The following is a 27278-nucleotide window of genomic DNA, read 5'->3' on the forward strand; positions in this document are numbered from 1 at the left end:
AATGTAATTTTCAAATTTCGTAACACAAACATTTAAAACAAGCACTGCCGGGTGAGCATATAGCAGCAAGTCACCGGTTTCCAAAAATGGATTTCATTGCCTAGAGTTTTAAGTGTGGTTACAGGATACAGAGCAAGCTGTTGTTGCTCTGCAGTGGTGACAACTGCCCAGAGGAAGCACAGTGGTGATACTTGGCTGCTAGAAGGCAAATTCTCCGTTAAAACTAACAGCTGCTACTACTAATTGTAATAAAGTACGAACACAGACAATGTAATTCACCCTGTACTTGCTACATTCAGTGTCCAAACTCTGAAGAATGAACAAAACATGTTCATACAACTCCTATAAAATAAAATTAGGACATACTCCCATGAAAAGGAAGATACTCACTCAGCTTTTTTCTGGTTTTCATTGATTAGAACAAAGCAACAGCAAATATTGTATTTCCCAACCTCTGAAACAATTACCTCACTGCATCTCAAGCAAGAACTAGTGTCAGATTTTGTTTGGTTGGCTTTATTTTAATTAGGACAAAGGCAATTATCCCTATTTAAGCTGGCAATGGTGTTCATGTCATTGTTTGTAGTGACTGTATCTCAAAAAGAAAGGTGTTCAATATGATATTAAAAATATCAAGAAATAAAGAAATACATGCAAAACATTGTTATACAGAATAAATCCAGACTTATCTTCCAATCATGTCCCATTTTGTCAAAGAAGATAAATTAAAGATCTTTCCCAGCTGATCTGCAAATAATGTCTTTTTTTTTGTCAAGGAAATTAAATTGGCAGACTAAAGCAGAAAGAAGGAAATATGAAAGTAAAGAGAATCAAGAAAAACAAAATATCCAGCAGTAAACAGCCAGCTTTCACTCCTGAATGACTGCTGACACTATTCAGAAAAAGGTGCCATCTTAACTATTTATTTTCTAAGATCCTTTTACCTGACAGTTTAAAAGATTTTTTGAAACAGAAATCAAATAGCGGTAACTTTCCTCACCACATATCTCTCATAAGGCTAATGCACTGCTTCTTGAGATAGTGATCATTACTGGGTATGACATACAGAGGTTTAATGATCAGGAATACCTAATGAAAATGATTATATTTTTTCCATATCCCTGAGTCAGTATCACATCTTTTCCCATATGCTTTGTAGTAAATATCAGTGGGAATTGGGTGACTCACCTTCATCTGAAGGAACCTCTTCCTCCTCACAGGGAGAAGGAAGAAGAGGCTGCAGAGGTTCCATGTTGATTATGAGTTGCTTGTTCAAGGATGGAGAGCTGCGACTCTGGGTGATGCTCGTTCTAAAAGAATGGGGGAAACAAGGTCAGTTTGCTTACTAGAAATAGCTGCAGTCCAGTAGGTCTCATCTCAGAATCATTTTGCATAAATTACTAGGCCTTGAGCTGTTGTATAAAGCTCTACACATTGAATGCTGCTTTCAGCTGTGTTGCGTTGCACCCTCCACAGATGTAAACATTTCAACATCTGAAGTGTGAGAGAGGTTTTGTGCAGATCTAGCTCCTTTACACTGCCTGACTTCCTTTCGTCTCAGGCAGGATTTCATTGTGTTGCTCCTCTCCACAGCTCACAGCAAGCACTAATATTTGGATTCAAGGAAGGGAAAAGTTGTTCCATTGCCTCCAGAACTGGAGAAAGGATTTGTTACAGTTTGAGCACTGAGGAACAAAGACTAAAGCAGGAACAACTGTATTCCTGTGGTTTACAGATACAGAGTGCTCTCACTCGTGCCCACGCACCCCAGATGCTGCCTCTACACCATGACTCCCAGCACTCACACTGGTTTTCTTTCTTGTCTTACTTCACTCTAAGAGGCTTTCCTGGTAGCAGGTGTTAAATATGCTCTGGAAAGTTTTAGGAATGCTGCTGATTTTCTTCAGTCATTATGCTTATTAGCCTAAAAATATATTACTGAGAATATAAAATGGCTCTTTTGAATATGTTATCTAGAATTTACATGATACAGGCCTGAAGCAAGAGCCCTGCAGTAAATCTTAACCATTATATTGTAAAATATTTACTTTGACAAAAACAAAGATGAAATGGAAGAGTATCCTACTTAACTTCACGTGGTATGTTGATACAGTGATGAAGTTTCACAAAATGCATTTCAAGTCTGCACAAAAGGCTCAACTTAAAATTCCACATAAACAAACTGTACAAAGAACCTATTGCAAGTCAGAAGACGGAATTGTGTGTTGCTGAAGGTTTAGGTAAACTTGGGACACAGGTGTACACCTCTTAACCCACACTACCTGTCAGTAAATATTCTGTGGGAATAAACAAGATTTCTTGCTCAATTGACATGATTTCATGTGCCATAAAACATGCCCAAAGATATTTATATCTTTATTTGTATTCTCTGATAACTATTTAGTTTAAATTTTCACTATCTGCAGAGGGTTTTCCCTCAGGATATTATAATTATAGTAACTCCAACCCAATGGTAAATCCATAGGCTTTTTATGCAGACACTGAATCTTTGTTCTTGTTGTAAAAAGCTCTCAAACAACTCCCAAAATACAAATTGTGCCTGGGAGCACCCATAGGCTTCTGATCCATATTTATTTACAAAGATCCCTCCTTCAGGCATGCCCTGGAAAAAAAAAGTGATATCATTCATTTTGTGCTTGGCAGAAGAGCTTGCCACTGCATTAATCCTGCATGATGACACAGATTTTTCAGTACACAGAGCTTTAAGTGTAATATCCAAACACAGAGATTCTGAGCAATACCCTCCTCTCAACTGCATGTTCCTTTCTTAATGCAACCATGGTACAACTGAATTGACTTTGAGGGTGAGAGCACAGGGAGGAAAAACTTTATATAGAAATAGAGACACACAGATATACAGATATATAGATATATAGATACATTGATATATAGATATATGTTTATGTTCAAATATTTTTTCTGAATGTTTTGCTTCTGATAAATGATGAAAAGCCATCATTTCCTCTTCCCAAATCCTCTTTCTCAAAGAAACTTTTTTTAAAACATGCCTCTTTTTTTGAGCTGAAAAATTTCTATATTTTTTGCCTGCTTGTGCTTTTAGAAGGATCAGCTACCTCTGTCTCCCATTTCACAACCTGAGCTATAAAAGCACCTGAAATCATTATATTCCTTAGTCTTTCTAAGAAACTGAACTTGGAGCTTCCATAATATTATAATTGCAAGCTTTGTCAGAAGGTTAATGATAAAAGAGATACATTGCTATTTATGGATGTTAAATCCATATATTGTTGCTTTATAAACTTAATTGTTCTCTGATCTTTATGGACACTAAATTTTAAATTATGTGTTTAAAATACTTCTAAATATAAAAATCAAAGAAAAGAAAAATACAAGATAAAAAATAAATGTATGAAAATATTTTCTTATCCTGGAACAAAGAAACCTCTTGGATTGTATGCAATAAGCTATTTCCTAAGGTGAGCAACTATTCTCATCTAATATGCATTTGTGTGCCCAAGTACTTTATACTGCCTCAGTGATGCATCTATATTCTACCTTCTGTGTTATCATTTAACACATTCTAGACCTTCAATTACCTAATTTTAAAACATAATCTGGAAAAACATGTCTGAAAGCATGCCTGCATGGCCTAACTATTAATTACATAGTGTGACTGGACAGCATATTATAAATATTTACTGAAAATATATTCCCATCTTTTAGTAAAGACAATCTACTTTTATCCAAAATATAGACAGAATAGCAAGATTCAATTAAAAGTAAAGAATGTGTATTCCCCCCAAACATGAAATCTCAGCAAAAAAGGGAATATGGCTATAGAATATTGAGACTGCTAAGTAAACTTTTTTTAAAAATGGTTGCAAAGAGTTTTCCCTGATGACCTCCTTCTTTTCTGAAGAGCTTTCTCCAGGTTCTTAGGAGTTTTTACTGTCACTACAATGAGTGATAAGGGCCCGAAAGCATTAGTTTGCTTTCAAGGTTTAGCAGCCTATTTCTCACAAGCCAAATTTTCCTCTGAAAAAAAGATTCGTGAATATTTTTTCCTCTTTACTGAATGAACTTCATGCTTTTTAATCTGACTGCATTATGGAAAAGGTATGAAGTATACTTTGAAACATACCTATAAACATATAGAAACCAAGAACTTCCAAAATCAAACAAAATCTAGGAATGAAATTAGAGTGTACTTTTCTGTCAGGATCATGTAATAACAGCTTATGCTGGAACACAAAAAATAATATAGGTTATCAATCTGACTGATTATTTAAACTCAGCTTCAAAGCAGCACAGATTAGGTTCTCCTTTATAGGAGACATTTGTCTGAATTTTGAGACATTGTCAGACACATATTTCCTAAGGCTTGCATGCGTAATTGTGGAAGCTCAGAATGACAGCAATTGCAACTGATAGAAAACGAGGGGAAATATTTCACTAGAAAGCAATAATACTCCCTAGTCCTAAACTTTAATACTGAACATCAAGACATACCTGTGAACTTCAGGAGGTTCCCTCTGGATTTTAGAGCTTGCCTCCACAACTTCTTTGGCTACTTTTCCACTACATTAAGAGATGAAATTAATATTCAAGTAAATACTAAGATACATGCCAAGAACTACATAAATGTAGAAAATTAGGTTACATTAAAAAAAATTAAAATAAAGGGGGAAAAAATTGCAATAAAGTGCATAAATAATGTTCTAGAATAAAATTGTGCTGACTACTTGCCCACAAAGCTACCACAAAAAAAGCAACTTTTTGTAGTAGAACACCAGGGGTTGAACTGAACTATCTATCTCACACCTGGTTCAGAGCTGCCTAGCTGCAGGGGGCATAAAATCTCTGCACTGGCCACACATTCTAATTTTTACAGAAGATGCACCAAAAGTGGAGCTATCTGCTGGTGGAACTACTCTTGACAGAAGTGTCTGTGTGAAAACTCCTGCTTAATTTTTGAGTGACACTAGAAAAGGCAACAGGAAGATTTTCAAATCTTGACATCAGCTAGGCATGAACAGACCCTCCAGCAGTAACAACCCTGAATTTGCCATGACTAATTACTTACATTTTCTTACATCCTGAAATGATTTAATATGAATAAGAAACAGCAAACACCCACCTGTATCGAAATCTACTGCCTTTAAAAAATATCTTGCTGCTGGACATTGTCTTGATCTGACTGGATTTTGCATACCTTGGAAAAAAAATAAGAGAGGCTGTCACCTTTTTGAGGACATGATAAGCAAAAATGAACAAGGCAAACTACAAGCTTTGTAATTTTTATACCATAAAGTAATATTCAAAAAATGAGCTTTTCAATTTTTTAAGGCCTTTATACAAAAAGTGAAGCACACATAAAATCATTCAGACAGCACAGAATGGCTGAACATGGAACAAGTGATTGTCATAAGAACAAGAAAATTAAATGCAGACACTTGCTGCTTCTCTATGAATTTTCATTCCCATGATGAAGGAAAGACCACAGTATACCAAAGACTCTGAGACGTGTGTCTTAACACCAGCATGTTTTGGGAAAATATGGCTATTTCTGCTTTTCCACTAGGAAAACAAAGAAATAATAAGGCCAACAACTTGTCTCCTGAAGTAGGTGCTTCTCCAATATCTCTATTCACTCAATTCTTATTTCTCTATTCTTAGGAGCCTACATCATACCCTACTGCTTCTCTGTATTCAACAAGTACATGGCAAACTTTTATCTTTATTACAAATCATGGAAGAGCACCTCACGTGCCATTTCCTTGATGTTCCCTTGAAAAATGGCAAATTGATTTTGTACAGTCTCTAATTCCCAGACCCTAGTAAACAGCAGTCCATTATTAGTATCTACTTGAATAATTGCAACAGTGACCCCTGAACCTGGATCAAGACAGGACTAAAGCTCTGTTTTTCAAAACATGTCATGTTTTGGAAACATGACCTTCCCTTAAATTCCAAGTCTCAAACTCTTCTAGGAAGAGGAGAGGACCAAACTTAATTAAGGCAAACTGTCAATGATGTGAATTATTTACACTGACTATGTCTGTTTCAATCTTATTTGAATATCTTGTTGGTATTATATAGAACTTTTAAAAAAAGAGAATTATCAAATGTTGCTAAATAACAGCTCCCATAGAACTTAAAAAAAAGAGAATTATCAAATGTTGCTAAATAACAGCTCCCACTGCACAACACTATTTCTCTGAAATGTGTGAAAACATTTCCTCTTTCAAAACTACTATTTTAAAGCTTTACTTATAGATCGTTTTGGCTTCAGTTTCATATTTGAAGCATTATTGTTATTTTTCTGCACTCTGCATATTAAACATTACAATTTTCCAGTCTATTGTTCACATCCCAATCTGTCGAATAACATTTCCAATCTTCATTTTATTAAAGAAGTCCTCTTGAAAGGCCCACCAAAATTGAAACAGGTGGGTGTAACTTTAAGCAATCATTGTTAAGGAATAATTCCATTCCATAAAATAATTTGGAAAGTAGAAAAATAGATGAGAGAAACAGCATTGAACACACCAAGGTCAGAGAATAATGAGGGGGAGGAGGTGCTCCAGTATTGGAGCAGATTCCACCAATGGAGAAAAAAGTGGGGAAGGAGTCTGTCCCGCTGCAGCCAAATACAGAGCAGATATCCTCCCTGCAGCCCATGGAAGACCCTGCAGCAGGCCAGCATGCTCTGAAGGAGTGGAGAGCTCACACATGAGCTGGCTCCAGGTAGGCATTGTGGCCCATGGAGAGGAACACAAGGTACAGCAGGTATACCCAGAAGGACTGCAAGCCCATGGAAAGGGCCCATGCTTGAGGAGTTCATGAAGGAGATTGGAGTACAGGAAGGGTGTAAGAAGGAAGGAGCAGCAGAGAGGAACTACAATCTCCATTCCCCATCTCCCTGAGTTGCTCAGAACAAGGAGGACATAAAGGAGTCAGAAATGAAGGAGTAAAGGTGATCCTGGAATGAAACAGGGGAAGGGTGATTTTAGTTCTGTCTCTGTTGACAAATTGAAATAGAGTGAAAATGTTAAAAGGAAATTAAATTAAACTTCTCCAATTCAGGCCTGTTTTGATGTGACAGATTGTGGTAAGCAATCTCTATCTTTATCCTAAGCTATAGGCTATTTTATCCTACCTTTTCCTCTTGCTGAGTAGAGGGAGTGAAAGAGCAACTGTGTAGGCATCTGGAATTTAGCCAAGATCAAACACCTAAATGATGTATTTGTGACCAAAACCCAAATAGTTAATATTACTGCCATTTCACAACAAGAGCAGAGAGGTGATATTCCTGTGAGCCTCCCTGACCCATTTTTACACTGAGCTAATTTCTCCTCTAAGTAATTTGTCTTCATTAGGGGGATATCATCTCCTATTCCAAATTTATTTCTTGTAACATGAAATGAAACTACTCAAACACCATGCAGTATTTTCCTACTTAAATCTACTTACAACAGAAAATGCTTCCGGATAAATTTCAAATTAGCCTTTATTTATAGACTATATTTAGGCTTGATATAGTCTCAAGCACAGTAAATGTTGACATAGAGAATTAACAAATGCATTTTGCCAGTTCCTATTTCCTGTTTCTTTTTTTTCTATCCAATTGAATGTATCAGTTGGATAGATTATATATTATTGTATCACTGTTGAAACTAAAGGGAGTCTCTTCTCCAAATTAAAGCAGGTCATTAACATTCAGGTTAGAAGATACATTTTTTCCTACTTCTTTTTTATTTACCCTTACAGCAGCTCCCTGGTGTGGCTGTGTGCCAACACAGAAACAGTAATATTTCTTAAATATGTGAGAGCCTGTAAGGAAACACTAAGTAGCAAGAATAAAAGCTACATGCCTAGAGGGAAGCGTCAATAAACAGACCTTACAAAGTCAGTGGAGGGCAGAAAGAATGCAGAGGAGTTTTTAATGAGGAATTATTAATAGGGTCTTTTTCAGGGAATAAGGAGGTAGATACTACTTTTATTTTTTGTCACTTTACAGGCTTTTTATGTATAACAAGATCACAGATATCTTTCAAAATGTGTCTAAGAACATTTTCTTTTCTTCCTTAAATCATTAAAGAGAACTGTTTATTTTTCAATCAACTCTTACTAAGCCTTGGATTTCAAGTGGAAGAACAATTACCTCTTGGCAGAAGAGCCCAAAGAATCAAGCATGACAGATTTTTTCCCTTTATTCTCAAGATATCCTACAGCTGGGCTAAGATTAACAGCTATGCTCCCAGACACAAGTACAGTACTCTGTCCATCCAATATCTCACTACAGAGCAGCAAAAGCATTGTGCTGGAGCCAATACCTTCCTGTCTCATTTATATTTTAAACAATTTCTAATACTGGCTTGAAGTGAAATAATATTCCCCATTAACTTGCATATTTTCTGTTTACATTTTGCCTTCTGTTAGCTAAATGGAACATTTCACAATGAACAAACCTCTACTCACACACTTTTTTTTTTTTTTTACTTTTACTATAGATAATGACTTCAGGTGTACATACTTGTAAAAAGCCTGGTTCTCCACCCCACACTTCCAAAGATGCTTGCAGGCTGCTGGTGTAGAGGTATGGAATGACAGCACAGCCTTCTTCTAAATGCAAGGAAAAGAAAACAAATGAAAGAAGTGAAAATGTTGAATTCTCAGTGACTGAAATAGCTCTACCTGATGGCATCACCTTTAACCAAATACACTGAAGACCAAGTTTTCCTATATAGTGTAGATCTGTGGCTCACCCACAGATGCACGATGCATACATAGGTGATATTTAAAAAGCCCAGGCAATTTTTTCAGAGAAAAGGAGATGCTTCAAGGGGGGAAGGAAGAGCATATGTACAAGTGGCCTTTAAAACAACTGTTTAACTGGTCAAAATCGAGTGAGGGAAATCTCTGGGTTCAATATTCTTTGCTGCACTACTTACCACCCACCTCTCCCTCCTCTCCACCATTTAATGTCCTACCATCAAAACCTCCTTGCAACCACATGAGCAGTTGTGATACCTCTGGCATTATTTCCTTCCTTCATTTTTTTTCCTCATCTCCATTCAAAACCATAACCTTAGGCTATATCAGTCTGATCTAGGGGAAGAACTGATGTAGGCAAGTCTCTAGGATTTCAATGACAACAGCCCAATGATAGGACCTAATTACATGAGATACACTAACCTTCTTAGCTCACCAAGATTTGATGATGGGACTGTAATTGTCAGAAAAATACCTCACATTGATCCAGGTATCAATGCTTACTTGAGTTTGTAATCATGTACAGATATCTTCTGTACTTTAGAGTGAGTGAGTACAACTTTAGCACTTAAAAATAAATTAAACCTCAACTCCAAAGGTGTCCAAAACCACAAACAATCCACATAGCCCAATGTGAATATTAAGTGAGAAATGTCTCAACCCTTTGCAAATTAGACATTTTTTCGAAAATTACTCACATTCATTCATACTCTATATTTTAGTTACAATATTAAGTACAATTATTGATAGTTTGTTTACTTAAAAACATATGTCTCATACAATCTTAATCAAATACAGAAGTTCTGTAAAAATGTTAAAACACAACCTCTTTCTGAGCTCCAAACACATAAAATGTCTTCCCTTCAAATTTCAGTTTGTAGACATCACACCTAGAAAGAGAAAAAATATTTGAGTATCGGAAAAACAAGATAGAGCTATGAATAAGAAAAGTAACTAGCCTGTAACTTTTCCTAATTAACAAAGTCAAGCAGGCAATCAAATGACAAAAGCCCTCTACAGGCCTTACAATATTTAGGATAAAATTATTTAAGAGTTTAATTTTTTTGAGAAGATAAGTCCAGACTATTTCTTTTACATCCTTATGTATCTTCACAGAGTTAAATCTGTCTACTGGAAAGTGAAGAGGAAATTAAAGGTAGAGAGAAGCCTATATTTATATTATATTTACAGCACAGTTTGTAATTCCTCTTACATCTTAAAATCTTACAATGTCTATTGCAATTAAGTTGAGGGAAAGATAATATTCTTTTCTCTATATTAATTTATCTGATGCTTCACATCACACTTCTTAGTAACAGAGCACAACAAAAAGAAAAAGAAAATGTTTGGCAGCATTTGTTATAGACAGGCTTTTTGAGTTGCAAAATTTATATCAAAATTTAATTTAATCAAGGTTAAGTGCTCAATCTTCATATGGAATAACAGTGAACCATAAAAAGGCAATGTCATGCCTCTGCTTAAACTGTAATGGATATTTTGTCATTACCAGAGTTAAAATGGAGCCATTGCTGTTTTTGACAAATTTCCCTAAGGGTTTTGGATATCAGAGTTGAAACAGGAATAATCTTGGAGGTAAGGACAATGCTATACCTGAAACTTTATAACAAGTGTTTTCCTTTTACATGAGAAAACAAAAAATAATTGAGAAAGCTTTTACATTGAAAAGAAAATCTCAAATAAAAATTTGGGGTTTTATTGTGTAGTGCAAATTTCAGCTAAAATAAGTTACAGCTATTAGCACTCATTTCTAGGCCTCTGAAATGGAAGAAGCAGTGCATAGTGTTCAGATAAAACTCACCAGACTGACTTTCAGCCTCTACTGTAACACTGAGAATTTATTGGCTCCTCCTCCATCATTGCTTTATTTTTTATCTGGTTTACATATTAATGAACTTAATAAGTATACCTGGATCGCCCAGAGGATGCATTATCCCTGAAGTGACATGAGAAGCTAAATGCTGTGAGATTCATTTCTCACAGTATGGTGGGCACACGCTTGCCAAGGGCTACTCTCTCCTCAATGTGCCATAGACTGACATTACTGTTATGTTTTCCTTGTGCCAAAACCACAAACCACTGAAGTACTGTGACCACAGCTACCTGCAATTAACCCTGGGAAAATTGTACTGTAAACCCATGATTATAAATGGATGGCTGTTGATAGGTGTGTCCCCAGAGCTCCATAGGGAACTCAGTTGTACAGACAGGACTGTGCTGATTTTACACTTCTGAAGATTTCAGGTTATTCAACACTCAGAGAAGTTTCTACAGATATGCAGCAAGGAGCCCAGCTTCATCTTTTTTTCACCTTCTCCCTGTCTTGATCCCACAAGACAGGCTGAGAGCTCAGAGATAGAACATTTACAACTGTTGGTATGCATGTAGCTGTAGGGCTAAGATGAGATTATCAGTGTCTAAGCATGACTGGTCACTTTTCACCACACTGGTAAGGGTGTGGCCAGCTGCTCTTAACATCATCTGCAGGAGCTCAGTTTTACCTCTTCCTCAAATGTGGCTGAGTGAGGCTAACAGATTAAGTAAGTCCAGGAGTTCAAATAAAAGCAAAACCAGACTAACCAAAGACAATTGCATAAGTACTCATTTCTTTAAAAAAGAGACTTAAAAGAAATTCAAATGCATTCTCACCTCTTCCTCCTCTGTTTACCAAATAAGCTCTTTTATGGTTTCAAATTGAGGATAATTAAATGAACAAATTGCAATATTTCCAAAAGTAAAATAGATTAAGGTGGGCTCTTTGCCAGTAAACCTCACTGGTGATTTACAGATAGCTGAAAAATCAACGTGCTCCGTTTCGGCATTTGTAAATTATATTGACTAATGAACTCTGTGGAATAATTTTCACTGGGAGTTGAATGAGACTAAATTGTTATTGTTGTTGTTATTGTTGTAGTTGTAGTTGTTATCTAAAATCCTTTAAACAGAAACATAATGGGGCAGGAAAGGTAATAGTCACATGGATCTCCTTAAAGACAACAAATGCAGGTGAAGATGGTAGGAAGAGAAGACACAGGAGAAGATATGCTTTTTCATTAAAATACTATTACATCATATGCTTACCATTTTAATAAATGAATTCTCTTATTACCCTGGAAAACTACAAATCCTGCAGCTGTGAATCCTAAAAATGTAGTTGTCCCAAATGAGTCCTTGAAAGAGAAAAAGAAACATAGCAACATAACTTTCCCCTCATCCAATGAGGTATTTATTACTGATACTGAGGTATTTCTTACTGATTTTTTACTGATAGCATAAATTGTTACTCCATTCTAAATTACCTTTATTTTGTTCTCCGCTTCAAAACAAATTTTGCCTTTAAAATATACACTTATAAAGGAAAGGACAGCCCTTGCAATAAAGACCTCATTTACTTCTAGGCATTTGAATAACAATATCTTATGCTTTGTTTACCTCTACCTGTAGCTGATGACACCAGGGACCTCTTAGGTAGACTTACCAAATTTATTTGAAATGTACTTCTGTGTATGTCCCATTCTTAAAAGGAGGACTAACTACAAACCAGGGATTCATATCTGCTTCAACACTGATATTTTTTAAGATTTCACAATACATTGTTCCTCTGCAAGGTGTCGTGTTGGAAGTACTACTGACAGACATCATTTACTAATATAAGCTTCTGTGAGTTCTATACTCACGGACTCTTCAGTACAAACCAGAAGAAATAGTGGTTGCCTTTCAAATAGAAAAGAAAATTTTTAAAATATAGCTCCACTATAAAAGTTCTGGCTTATCATTTTTGATTAATGATTAAGATGAGTTTTGTATTAACTGGATTTTCTGTCCATCCCAACTTCCACAGCCTCATCTTGATAAAGATAATCAACTTTATTGTGCCTTATGTCTTAACAACAAAGTAAAGGGGAACAGAAACAGGGATGGTTCTGGAGCAGCAGCCACAGCACCAAATGGAGCATGTCATAAGGAGCCTGCCAAGGACCTTGCTTTGAGGTTCACTTCCAGAAGACTGACAAATTTTCCTCAGGCATGGGTGATGAACCTCTGATTGGCCCCCACACTATAAGCCCCGCCACACAGGTAAAGAAGTAATTCTGAGCCAGTTATGCCTTAGTTTTTGGAATACCTTTTGAAAATCTGCAGTATAGTTTTAAAGCAAAGTTTACTGCATCACTGACTTCACTTGGGTTTACTGTCTCACTGAGCCAGACCATGTGTTTCACACAGGAGCACTATTCCTAACAAAGTACATAGACAATCTTACACAGTTTTGTGTTAGGGCTGACTGCTTAAGGATGATCACTACTAGAACGGCTAACTAAACTGTCCCAACAGAAGAGATAATACACAAGGCAAAGCAAAAGCTGCAGTTAAAACAAAAAGCAAGTCACTCTAAAAATAAACACCACAGATGAGAGAGATACAGTCGCGTAGTTAAAAATGCATGCATACAAGATAATCAGAACTGGTAATTAAGATCACCTTCTTACAGAAGATCACAAAATACCAAAGCGGGAAGTGTGAATGGGAACTGGGTTTTTCTCCTTGTACATTTGGCTTGCTGTTCTTCCTAAGATTTGCATATTTTGATGGTGTTTTAAAAACTGATCTGCATGGACTATCAATTTCTTGTCATTTTCTTGTCAAAACAATGGTGAATCCTGAAAATCTTGGCAAGCAAAAAATATTTCATACCTGGAGTAATTAAAAGAAACCTTTGCACTAAATGCAAAGAAATTATGGACTATTATCAGAGCTTATGCCATTAAAACCTACTAAATTCTCCTGTAATGTTCTTCTGCTTCCTCTGGAGAGACCCTTTTTTGGCTGATGTAGAAATGTTAGCCAGTCAGTGTTCTTCCAAGGCTTAAGCATAATATGTAGTTATTGTAGAAATTGCTGACTATCTGCACCTTGATAAAAACCAGAGCTAAATCAATTCCATTACTAGCTCTTAACTAAATGTTAGTAAAAAGAATGTTTTATTAAAAGTCAGTAAAAAGGACTGTTACCTTGCAAGGATGAGGATCAACACCATAAGTTTCCAAAGAATTTGCTTTAAGAAGCAAGTTAAATTCAGCAACAGCTGGGCTCTGACCTCTGAAATTACAAAAGAAAATTGAGTTTGACAGCAAAAAGAAATAGGAGAAAAAGACTTATTGACTGGAGAATTTAAATGCCTAAAGACAGAGGAAAGTTTTTACTGACATTCAAACTATTTCAACCATGTTTTGTTTGTAATAAAAAGACAGAAAACTTTTCATATAATTTCTTCTGCTGAATTGTATGGTGCCTGATGTTTTCAGGTAAATTCTGAGGATTTTTTTTAAATCCTGAGATAACAACAACAAAATTATCTCATATTTTGAAAGTATTTCTTGTCTTTTGATATACCCTCATGTCAGCCTGATTATGAAATAAACCTCAGCATCTTTGTTCCACAAACTCTTGCTCCCCATTTCGTTTAAAAGGGTTGTGCAGATTAACAGACATTCCTTCCAGTGCAGTGTATAAACACAGCAATCATATTACACTGCCTACTCAGATAGATGTCTAATTATAGCAGTGCCTGCTACCAACATGATAGCTCAGAATCTGTCAGCATTTCCATTTATACACCCCTATTTTTAGGGTGTCTATAATCAACAGCGAATATACACTAAAGCCCGAAACATGACATGAAGACTTGGGGTCTAGAGTAAGTTTTATCTGATATTTATAGAGATTTCTTTATCTCTAACACAGATTTACAATGCCCGTTTGGAAGTGAGCTGTTTCAAGTATTATTTCATTTCTGTACCTGTACAACTAGAGTACATGATTTTGAAAGAGAATATAGTTTTATGATAATGAGCAGTGCCTAGGGCCTTTAGAAAGCCAGACTTCATAAATACTTTCCATGCAAATAATAATTTTAAAAAAAAGGAAAAAGAGCCATAAACAAATTTTCAAGGACCATAGTGATAGTCATACTTTATTCTAGCCCTGAATTTTTTTGTGAGTGCAAATTGTACATAGGAATTGACATTTAATACTTCACTGTATATTGTTGTAGTATAATTTCCCTGAAAGCCTGTTACTCCCCTTCAGGTAGAAAACAACAAGCATTAACATCTGATATCCAGCATCTGACCCAAAGTTTAGTTTGACAATTAAAACAACATCAAGCATGCTTGTGGACATCAAATCCTATTTTGAACCTAACAGAATGATGACCTGTGGCAATGTAAGTGTCAATAACCATTTCTGTTACAAAGTTTTAAAATTGCTCATTTTTACTTCACTGTTAATCATCTCCTAGTCAACCCCATGATATTTCTTGGGTTTCTTCAGTATTGTTTTGACACTACACAACCTTCACTTTATTTCAGACCACACTTTTGTGGATCTTTTACTTCTAAACTAATATATATATATATATTAGAGAAGAAGTGGTCTTCTTTTTCTTTCCTGTTTCAGTCTCTTTCTCACCACTTGCCAGTGGAGAAGAGCATATATTAAGTAGAACACCAAAAATTAAAAATGTGTATTTACACAGCTAAGTGTAAATATTTAAGGAGAAAGCAGCTCCAAAGCAGCAATCAAAACAAAAATGCTTATTTTTCCACTCAGTTTTGGTAGCTCTATTAAGCTTTTACTCCATTTTAAATACTATTAAATCACAACTTTACGTTATCGCAACTATAAGACCATAAATGACCCCTAAAAAGACAACAATTTTATTTCATGTAACAGTCCACTGCATTTGACATAAGTAATTAACTAGTTTGACCTAAATTTCTTTGAATACTTATGTTGCATAGTGAAAAATCAAACAAATAGTTTGATTGCTTATTAGATATTGGGCCTTACAAAAACAAAGGACTACAAAATACATTTTTTAATCCACCTCCCTTTGCTGGTACAAAGGATAGTCAATCTTCTGGTTTCAGTGGACCAAAAAGTGGCAAGCAGTTTGTAACAAGGCGGTTTGGGGAGTTGGCATATTGAAATGGGGAAAAAACCTCAACTTGCTACTACTATTAAAGAGACATTCAAGAAAGTATTATCAGGCTCCCTTCCCATATAGCCTCTGCAACTATGATGATTTTGTGTACATCCAGTGAAACAAGCTGTGTGTGGTATTTGGGGGGAAAAAAAGCCAAAGACATGGACAAATCCAAAGACATGATCTTATCCAATTACAGACTAATCAAATGGCTACAGTGCAAAGCCTTAAAAGAACATCACAAAGCACAAGAGTCAAGGACAATATCAAATGAAAAAATCCTCATTCATCTCTTATCAAAGGATTAACATTTAAGCCTTGATAATATGCTTTTCGTGTGTAACTTAGTAATGAAATTTTTCTTACTAAATAAAAATATAACTGTAACAAATCCTATCAGCAAAGTCAACTTTTTTTTTAAACAATCACTGTTCTAACATTAGATATGCTTTTGATTTGCTTTGTTAAAAAGCCCTTAAGATTTCTATATACAACAAACAGACCTACACAAGAATTTATAGTGTACTCACTCATGCAAGTGTTTTAGAGTGGAAAAACTGGGAATATTTAGGCAATACATATTTGCTTTTTTGAAACTCAGTACTCTCAGGAAATTCAAGTCTCAGTGCATTTATTGCTTTTGACCCTAATTTTCAGTATTAATTCAGCATTAGGGGAAAGATATATTCCCTTTCTATATGTTGTAGGCACTTCTGCATCCATCTGTTGCATGGCAAAAATATTGAACAGGACAAAAAAAAGAAACTACTACTCAGAAAAGTTTCTGCATACCATACAAATGATAAAAAGTGGATTATTGGTGAAATTAGAGTTCCACAGCCATTAGCTATGAATTAATTATTCAACCTCTAGGTTGAATAATCCAAATTAATCAAATTAATCCAAAAGTTCCTAATAAAATTTTAATGAAACAAATACTTCAACAGAACACTGAGAAGTATGCAACACACTCTGTTTTAACTTGGGGCTCATGAGAACTATGCACTAGAGGATGTAAAAGCTCCTTTTATCACCCAAAGGGCAAGGAAGCTCAACAGGAAATAACTTCCAGGATGTGTCACAGTGATGGTCTACTTGCTTCACTCACTGCCAATATGAATTCATTCCAGAAGTTTCTCCCCTTCATACCTTTCCTTTGAAGTACGTAGCTGTTACATACTAAAGTCATAAATCTTAGTGCAAGTTAAGGATGAAATACCAGAGGATTGAGTATTAACTCCCTTTGACAAAGAAAACAATGTAGCAAAAACAGCAAAGAAAAAGCATTTTCAATACTATTCTCATCCTCCTTGTTCCTGAGTGCTATTAGAGAGGTAATTTGATTTATCTTCTCTGATTTTCTTACTGACTTATAAAGTGCTGTGAGATACTAGTGTTAACAAACTAGTAATAAAAATTACAGTCCTTCCTTTTGCCTTATCTCTACGTCAAGAAAATGTACTTGCTGCAGAATACAATAGCAATACTTTCCTAGAGTATGTCCTAGCTATGTTTAATTTCTGGACATTTACCTTTTGTAAGGTGTATTAATGTGTTTTAATAAAACCGCACATAAATATGTACATAATGGTCTGGCCTCTAGAGATGTTACATATTAACTTCCATGCAAACCAGGGACACCAGCCACAATGCTTTAAACAACACAGGCTCATTCTCCATCAGCCACTCTTTGCCCTGCCCTGCAATCTTGGATATATTTCACTGTGATCTCAGGAGAGACAGCAGTAACAACTTCAAGAAGGATGTCCTCCTATTAAGTATTCTTGCTGTTATATCCCAGAGGTTGTAGAGGACATCTCTCAGCAGAACTGACTTACCCAGGGTTCTAACCTAAAATAATGCAAGAACTCTGCTAAAGAATCAGCACACTTAGCTGCACAGTACACTGAACACAGAATTGCTCACCATGTGAATAAGTTTTTGGTGTTGCATCTTTAAATCTTTTTACATGTAGCTGAGACTCCAATTGTCATAAAATTAAATTGCTAATGGTCTTGATCAACTTTTACTTTAAGCGCAGAATATTTTGGTAGATAGTGGAGATGTTTTTAAATAAAGTCTTTTTGCTACTATTTTTCATCACAATAATAGTGCTATGAGTCATTGAAATAAACCTGCTATGATTGCTAATATTTAAGTTGCAGTGGGAAGAATAGCACAGTAGTGGTGAAAATCTCAAAGAAAAGCACCAAATGACTACACTGGTAAGTGAAATTGCATTGTAGGCTGTAGTTCAATTTATCAGAATAATAAGGCCAGCCCAATCTGGCACTAGCAGAGGAAAGCCTTTAAATACGTCTGTATATGGTAAGAAATATTATCAGCTAGGAAGTAAGTGAATTGCTGAAGATTGCTGAAATATTCTAATCTTAGAAAGCTGCAGAACACTTAAATATCAATTTTAACTTTTACTGCAAAGCCGTTTTTCTCACAGATAGATAGAATCCCAGTAAGACCAAAATAACCACTTTAAAACAAGAATCAAACTCTTTTACCAAGTCCATTAAATGCATGCATGCTGTTATGGTATGTGCCACTTACATAACTCCTTCTACCACAATGTTTCAAGTTACTTCTGCACCTTCAGAGATCAGACTGAGATGATGTCTCTGAAGTCTATGCTCAGACATTTGTATTTCAGCTTTACTTCATAAATTGATGCAGTCACACAGACAGCTTTAAGCGCATTCAAAGACAGAACTTATTTGCAGAAGAGATCCAGTTTTAATTTATCTAATATTAATTTAAAATGTATTCCCATGATACAGAGAAATCTGTAAATCAGACACATCTAGCCCATAAAGCCTTCTCCAAACAGAGAAGAGGTGAGGAGGGAGGAGGGTGCAGAGGAAATAGTTCCTTCCAGCTGATGAAGAAATCTGTACATTTTAAAATTTCACACAGGCATTTGAAGATATCAGTGTGTTAAGTATGTAGAACCTGAATCAAAACTTCACCATTAGACAGGCAACAACTATCATGACAAAAAAAATTACATTTGCAGATCAGCATTATGACCAGTCTTCCCAGGGAATAAAGAAGAAAAAAATGCAGTTCATGCTCGAGTGCACGTAGACACAAGAAAAATCTGTCCTAAAGATAAAAAATTATCAATGTTGCCATAAATTTTAAAGTGTTTTCATCCCAAGCAGATTATCCTTTCTACTGAATACGTCCTGGAATTAGATAAAAAGAAAAATCTCATGTATGGATACATTTTTTCAGTTTTCCAAATGAGAATGAGAAAGACAACTCTTGTCTGTGAAGTCCCTTTCTCTAGATTACTGCTACAGCTGCCTCTTCCAATAAATTCCCACCTCAGCACAGAGCTTCTGGAAATATTCTCTTTACCATGCAAACATTAATCAAACAAAACAACATCTCACTCTTACTATTTTCTAGTTAGTGAAATCAGAATTATAAGAACAGTTCCATTATTTGAATTGGTTTTAAGAACACTTCTGTCAGAAGAAATATGGTTCAGAAGAAAAAAGCTTTGAGGAAATCAGCACACACGGAATGCTTCAGGGAAAGGACTAGGTGATTACATTCCAACCATCTCTCTGATTCATCCGGATTACAACTGATATGAATCCTGGAGTGAAAACACTGGGAAAATGTAGCAGAATAGAAACAAATTATTCACCTATTACACCACACACAATGATGTTTTGATCCTTAGAGAATTAGTTGTTTTTCAAGCAGTGATAGTGGCCAACATACGGCCTGATAGATAAATCTAAATTACTTCACTGGAAAATTCAGGCAGCATGCGATACCGAAGCTGAAATGAAGAAGACACTGGACTTAGCCCCCCAAAGCCCTCAGTATATTTTGTATAACCAGGAACTAAAAATACTTTGGGTCCTGAGGTCTGGAAAGTGCTTATCCCTGCAGTAGCCCAAGCCCTGCTCTGATCCAAACATCCCCCTCAGCTCCACATAAACCTCAACAGATTCTTGATCCCCAGAAAAGTGGCTTCTGTTTTCTGTAAAATGAATTGCAAGTTTTGGAACATACTGTCTGTCCTTTGAATTAAATTCCCTTAGTGTACACGAGGTTGTTAGATACCAAAGTGATTAAAGTACTACCAGAAGCTAAATTTAAAGTGTACATGAGTGGGCCACCAGCACTATGCATAAAACCATATAATATGAACTTTTAATTGTGAGAAGCACCTAAATGAAACAAATCCACCTTATTCTGGATTAGCTAAATCAAAATTTAGTTTTAGTGCTTTTTAATGTATTCAATGTATGCTGAATTTCAATGTATACAGCATGCAAGAAGTTGTTTAATCTTGAATGAAATTATATTAACACCCACAAAGAAAAGCATTTTCTAGCAACCATTGCCAAGTCTTTTAGGACAGCCTCCTAGATTGCACTCAGACAGTAACATTTATAGTTATGCTTGCCAGACACTCCATTGACAGCTGCACAAGAGCTGGAGAGCCACATTGGTGGAGACTGGGATATCCTGTGCTCCTGCTGGCACCACTGTAAAAGCCACATGGGAGCTGATGGGACGGCTAAGAGAACACAGTAAGACTCAAAGGAGCACAGGAAATTGGAACGCGCTTAAATCCTCACTGAGTAGTTACAATGTAGATGATACAGCAAAGGATAAAAATGTTATATGCCTTTCAAAACAAATTTAAAAAACACTTCTCTTTTAGCTTGGATCAAAGACAAGCAATAATTTGCTACTCTGGTTTTCAAGAAAATACTCCCTTTATCTTAACATTTTTGAGATAGTTATTATCAGAAAATGGCAGTGATTTCACACCCTCAGAGGAAAATTTTCTACTCCCAAAAGACAGTCTTTCACATATGATTCCTGTAAATCATTTGATATACTAAGTAGAAACAAAAGCCTATTCAGTAACACTCAGATACCTCAAGCCTTCATCCACATTGACCATCCAAGGGAATAAAAACACCTTATATTTACCTATATGAGTTCAGCATTGAAAACAGGCATTTGAACAGGTCATGTAACTTTGAAAAAGTAAATATTTGTGGGGGGCTTTCAGATAAATTCAAGGCCTTTTACATAACATTTCCATAAATATATGGTGCAATATTTCATATCAGAACTAAAAATTGAATACTAGTTTTCCGATGGCATATGAAATTACTTTCAACCAGTGAGTTCTTTTAAAAAAGAAAAACAAAAACAAAGAGTCCCACTTCCCCCAGAAAAACCATACCCAAAACTAACCAAACAAAAAAAAAAAAAAAAAAAAACCCAAGGAAAAACTCTACTAAAAGATTAGTCCTATAAACATAAATTCCCTTGTTAGGGACATATGTCAATATTTCCCTTAGAAATCTTTATATTTTCTGGTGCTTAGCCTTTGGGAGCTCTGGCTAAAAGGTATCTTTCCAAAACTAGGGAATTTTATCAGAGTAAAAAACTCTGTTAAAGGACATAAGACCTGATATCAAATTCTTTAGAAGGTATTTTTTTCTTCTGTCTTTTTATTGTGTTCTGTAGCTCCCCCTCCCTTAATGAGGGAAGAATAAAAATTCACAAGACAATCACAACTCAACAAACCTGCCATGAATTTCTGTCTGTTACATTTATATTTTTGCAATTAAGTGCAACAGAAAGTTACACAACAGATTATATTTTGTTAAATCCAGTAATGACCTCATTGCCAAAACTGATAAGAAATAATGATACCCTGTCATACATCTGCTTTAAGTAATTAAAAAAGGCTTCTAAATAAAACTGAATGAGTCACTGGAAGCTGTCACAGTACCCTACTGTTGCTTCTGAGACACTCCCCTCTTGATCTTCATGCTCCTTTCTAAAGCTAAGCTCTTCCATCTTTCTGTAGGACAGAAGAAAAGGTGGGACCAATGAACAGGTCTTAAGGACATTGATACAGGATTCAGAGAAGAACTGGCCTCTTCCAAGCCCCAGGGCTTTGGTGATATGGTAGCCCAGTGCTGGAGAGAGATGTCATCATCTTTGTTTGTTTACACATGTGAAAAAAAACTCACAGAGCTGAAAGTGTGAGATTACAATTCTGAAGGCAGATGAATGGCAGCTGGATTAAAAAGGCTCTCAGTCTCATCTGTTCAGCTAACATGTCACTTGAATACCTTGTAGGAAAAGACCTGAGGGACCCCTTGCAACTCTTAAAAATACTCACTGAGCAGCACAATATTAATTGTTATCAGAAAATTTGACTTCCTGAAGAATGCATTGAACGTATTGAAACACATGTGCTAATCAATGCCAGAGAGAAGCCCATATTTTCCTATAATTTTTTTCCAGCTAGTTATACCGAAATCTGATCATCTAGTACTGGAACCCTCTCTATATACTTCATTATATGTCAGATATTTTTTATTAATTTGTACTGCTAGAATAGAGATCCATGTAATTAAATATCCATAAAAAGGTAAAACTTCCTGACAAATGACTGGCTAATGTCTGATGTAAAAAATATTAGAGGATTATCAGTTTGGGGAAAACAAAGAGTGGGAAATTACCAAACAGCAGCTACCCAGACAGCTCTGAAACTGCCTTTATTCTCTGATAATAGACAAATAGGTAAGGCACACAAGACGCTGACATAAGCAAAGAAAACAGAAAAGAAAGATGGCAGTTCTTGAAGGCCACAAAGAGCTATGAGCCACTGAGCCTAAAATTCATAACATTAAAATTGGTAAAATATAGAATAGAAAGCAAATTAAGGAACATATAATGAGAATATATGAGAAGAATATATGGAATATATGAGAAGAATTGTGCTATAAAACATAGATGTGTCTCAAACACCTCCTGGTTTGTTTTTGTTTGGGTGTTTTGCTTTGTTTTTGTTTTTGGTTTTTTTGGTGGGGTTTTTTTTTGTTTGTTTTGGTTTGGTTTGGGTTTTTTTGTAGGAACTAGAAGATCCACAAGCAAAAAAAGTCAGCCTAATCAGTCATCTGATTTCCAAAAGGCAATAATGAATGGTGTCCCTTGACAAGAATACTGAAGAAATTCAGGGACATCCTCATGTGCTGAGCAACCACTGATGGAAGGAATTCAGGACCTGGAAAATTCCAGAGGGACCTGTGTGAAAGTTTACAAAGTTTACTGTCACAGGATCAGACAGATTATACCAACAGGAAAGGGGATTTAAAAGATGAGCTAAAAATATGTCTGGTTATTCATAACAGGAGAACTAGATGATTGCATGAACAAAGAATGCAGAATTACATATTCATAAAAAAGTAAACCAACACAGAAAAATACATCTCTGCCAGTGTTACAAAATAGAAAACCAACAAGCACCATCCCACCAGCTTTCCATCTCTTCTCCTAACTTCAGTAAAGCATGAGCCTGTTAATGAAAGACTGAATTAATCAGACTTTTCAATAGCACCTTGGCTTAACTGATGAAATATCTTTTTAAAGGTTGAATTTATCCTTTGGAAATCTGTAGACAGTGTATGGAAAAATACTGACAGTAAAATAAGTTATTCTTATTTTAAAATGTTGTTTCTATGGGTCTGTGTACTGGGCAGGCTGAACTGCTTTAAAAAATGTTAGATATAAACCGTTTAAAACATGATTTCACTGAAAGAAATACAAAGAAAATATATAGGTTTCAGGGAAAAAAAAAAGGCACATTAATACTGGCAAGCTTATTGTCATGAGCGTTGAACTTTACCCGAAATATCTTTTATAGGCTTCTGGAAATAAAAAGTGTTTTAAGCTTTAACTCTCCTGAAAAGGAATTTTGCTCCTTTCTTTGCATATGTTGAAATATGAAAACAGAACACAGGGTAAGCAAGTGCAAAGGGCCTTGTAATCTTTCCATAAAAATATCCTTCTAGTTATGTAATGAATAATTTGATTTAATTTGATTTTCTGCACATCCTGTGCCTTTCCCCGTGTTCTGAGGACCATCCTCACCTAAGCAGGATGCCGAGGGCCTCATGAAATCTCCCTGCAGACACTCTGCATGTCATTCACTAAGAACCCTGAAGAGGGTATAGTTGTGCAGCTCACTGCTCCTTCTCTCCTGAAACTCATTTAACTTAAAAATCAAACTATTGACCTATCTGTTTTCTCCTTTGCCTTTTGTTGCACTACTGAAACTTTAGGACAGAAAAAAGAGCATGCAGAGAGTTCTGGATCTCACCTCCTTAGTCTTCCAAGGAAGTTACTTAAATACATTTCTGTGCAATTCACCACTATGTTAACCACCAACAGATAAAATAACCTAATTATAGTTTCAATCAGGTCAATATCTACCAAGAATTTTAGAATTACACTACAGACAGAAATTTCTGAGCAAGAAACATGTGCTACCTAAATGAAAGATGTTATTCCACTAATCAGCTAGAGCAGCTCTGATCATGAGAGCCCTTCCCACTAACCAGACCTACATTTCAAGCAAATGAAGTCTAAATTACCAGCAGTCATGCAGGAATCAGCTATGATTAATGAAGGTTAACAGGCAAAGAAAACCCCCTGAGCTGAAACCACATTCTCAAATACAGCCTATCAGACAGCATATTGGTAGAGCTTCTATTATAATTCATGGAACAAAGCCTCCTAAGTTAACATGTGCTACTTGGAAACAGATAAAAGTATTTCTTAGCTGTCTCTTTATCAAACAGCATTATAAATTACCTGAATTCATTTTTATGCATTTCAGCTATTTTCTTCTCAAGCTTTTGAGACTGCTTTGGAAAAATCTTAAAGTCGCTGATGTAATTCTCGGGGTGTTCATCAGGATCATAATCACCAAGCTCAGCTGAACAGATCCAAAACAAAAAACAAAGCAGAAAAATTGAATTGCAACATTAATTAATAAGGAAAAAAGTCAGTAAATGCACTGTAATTCAAGGTACTTCCACAGTCAGTAAGAATCTAGTATGTCTCAAGAAATTCTTCAGTTATAATTAACCGAGACAAGAAAATCCTTATATCTGTCACTTTAATCAATGAGTTTCAAGAGAAGTTCAATGGTTTATTAACTACTGCATTAATTAGCAATACTGAACTATTTTCTGTGGCAGAAAATGCTTTGTAAAACAGAACCTTTGGCAATGTTTCCCTTTGAGTATCTAGTTTTTGGTACCAGGCAGACCTAAAATAATGAATTCCTGATTCTCCCCCGTTTCACATGATTTATCTACAGTGGCATGGACTAATTCTGTTGGTCCTAATGGTCCTAATTCTGTTCTAGCAGAGAAACACAGTCCACAATGTTAATCAAGGTAATGGGCAGGACTTGGTTTCTCTTCTAAAAGATGTGTCACTCAGGTACACAAACCTGACATTTGGTGTTCTAATTTTCTGAATGAGTCTCATTTAATAAGGGCTGGGCTCAGTTTTGGTGTGGATACACTGCCTTCTAATGCATTAAGAGCTTTGTTCACCTTAAGGCAGAATAAAGGGAACTTTCACACTTATGGTTTCCCTAAACAGACATTTCAAGATGATTATTTGTCTCTGTACAATTCAAGACATCTTTCTGAATTTGGTCCTAAGGAAATGATGGAGAGAGAGAGAGAGAGAGAGGGGAAAAAAAAAAGCTAGGGAAAATAAACTAAAATTTCTTTCCTCTTGAATTACATCTTCTATTTTTGTCAGAGATTCCATCATACAGGTCTTCTTTAACATAAGGGCATCAAACGACACTTCTTCCTGCTTAATTCAAACAGAATAAGCTACATTTCCATTCAGGATTCAGAACGGAGTTTTTCTCTTTTGGTAAGTGGAATCTAACAATGATGGCATACTTCTTCACTAAAATGCTACGACAACTTTTTTGGTTTAATTTTTTAAGCTCCACTTCATTGGCTAAGTGGCTGAATTACTTACTTCACGGTGCATATCAATACAGGGAAACAGTACAAAAACAACAACAAATTACTGCAAGCTGTAGTCACAACTTTTGCATTGCTTATTTGATAGAACCAACATAAGACTGAAGTATTTAAAGAAGCCTGTTCATACTTACCTTGGACTATACAGGCACCCAAGTAGGCAGCATCAGAAAAGGAACACAGCAGACGGCCATGGAAAATGTCCCTTTTTATTTGTAGATATAAGAGGTATCTGAAATATAATTTTAAAAATTAAGAAATTATGTGCTATCTTTTTGTAATAGATTTAACATATCAGTGTGAAACCAGCTGTGCAACTATTTTGAATCTTCCTCTTGTTATTTCAAATGGCAGAGAAAAGGCAAAACACAACCACAAGAAAAAAAACAGTAAATAGATTTTTTTTCAGTAACAGTGAAAAAATAAGGGCAAAAATATAACAAAACCCCATGTAAAATGTCATAGAACATGTTTTATTTAAAATACATCTATTACAATGTTCATTACTAATGTGAAATAAATTATGGTAATGTAAGCTTGTTTGAGCACCTCTGTTTTTATTATATACAAGTTTACACAAGGAAATCTTTCTCTTACTGTAGGCAAAATAGCACACTGACCACGGTGGAGATTTTTATTTTTTTCTCTTCTGGTTTTGGAATTTTTTTTTGGGGGGGGGGGGGTTGGTGTTTTTATTTGTTTGTTTGTGTGTTTGGGTTTTTTTGTTTGGTTGGTTGGTTTGGGGTTTTTTTTGTTGGTTGGTTGGTTTGGTTTGGTTTGGTTTGGTTTTGGGTTTTTTGGGTTTTTTAATCTGCAAAGAATCCCAGATGAAGTTTGAAGGGAGCAATAAATTCATAAGGCTTAAAGAGCCACAGGTATGAGGCACCTGCCTTGCAGGGAGTCACCTCTCCCATTCATCTGTTTCTCTAAAGAAATGGGGAGGAGAAAATAAAAGGTTCCTTCTACCTGTCTACCTGTCCTCTGCCTTCTACCACAGAGAGCTTCTACCACCCACAGCTTCTTTCCCAGCACCTGGCAGGTTACAGCCACACCATTCAGCCACTTCACCCCTCTGGGAAAATAATCTATTTAAACTTTGCTTTGACCAGACAAAATCGACCATCTAGAGGTTTCTATCAAAACTCCTTGACATTCCTGCCAGTCCTTTCCAACCTTAAGCAACATACAGCATAGCCAATAAAAATGTAGTTTATGATCAACACCAATGTCAGACATATTTTGTCCAAGTTACCTTCTCCTGTTACCTGGTCATATCATGAGCTTCTGCATCAAGAGCAAGCCAGGAAATACTGTCTGAAGGGCAAGAGAAACTTTTCTCCTTTCCTTGGATTTTTACTGAATACAATAAATGGGATACAGTTATCAATGAGAAAAGCAATCTTGTCTCATTGTAAACACATCCCTTCGTTCATCTTTACACTTCAGGGCTTTTTTTTTTTTTTTTTTTTTTTTGCAACACCTTTTTTTCCCTCCTGTAATCAATATCCAGTAACAGCTCACAAATTCACTTCTGTATGTTGGTACTGCTATTCTACAGGTAGATCCCAGAGGAACTACCTGTAACAGAGTGCACCAGAGGCCTCAGTGAGATAAAGTAAAAATTCTTAATCTGCAATGACAGTGTACCAGAAAAG

The 27278-nt window shown here is 35.8% G+C and overlaps 1 protein-coding gene across 2 annotated transcripts in view; it reads right to left on the bottom strand.

Moving 5' to 3' along the window:
- FRMD3 (FERM domain containing 3) overlaps nt 1-27278 on the bottom strand; it is a 131870-nt gene that overhangs the window by 12707 nt on the left and 91885 nt on the right. For both annotated transcript variants that reach the window (XM_036403863.2, XM_054517951.1), the window contains 9 exons: nt 25758-25855; nt 24422-24545; nt 13785-13872; nt 11857-11945; nt 9584-9647; nt 8519-8607; nt 5120-5194; nt 4492-4560; nt 1189-1310 (listed from right to left, as the gene is read on the bottom strand). In XM_036403863.2, the coding sequence (XP_036259756.1) occupies nt 1189-1310; nt 4492-4560; nt 5120-5194; nt 8519-8607; nt 9584-9647; nt 11857-11945; nt 13785-13872; nt 24422-24545; nt 25758-25855 (818 nt within the window). The remainder of the gene's footprint in view (nt 1-1188; nt 1311-4491; nt 4561-5119; nt 5195-8518; nt 8608-9583; nt 9648-11856; nt 11946-13784; nt 13873-24421; nt 24546-25757; nt 25856-27278) is intronic.

The sequence above is a fragment of the Molothrus ater genome, chromosome Z (assembly GCF_012460135.2).
Source record: "Molothrus ater isolate BHLD 08-10-18 breed brown headed cowbird chromosome Z, BPBGC_Mater_1.1, whole genome shotgun sequence".
NCBI lineage: Eukaryota > Metazoa > Chordata > Aves > Passeriformes > Icteridae > Molothrus > Molothrus ater.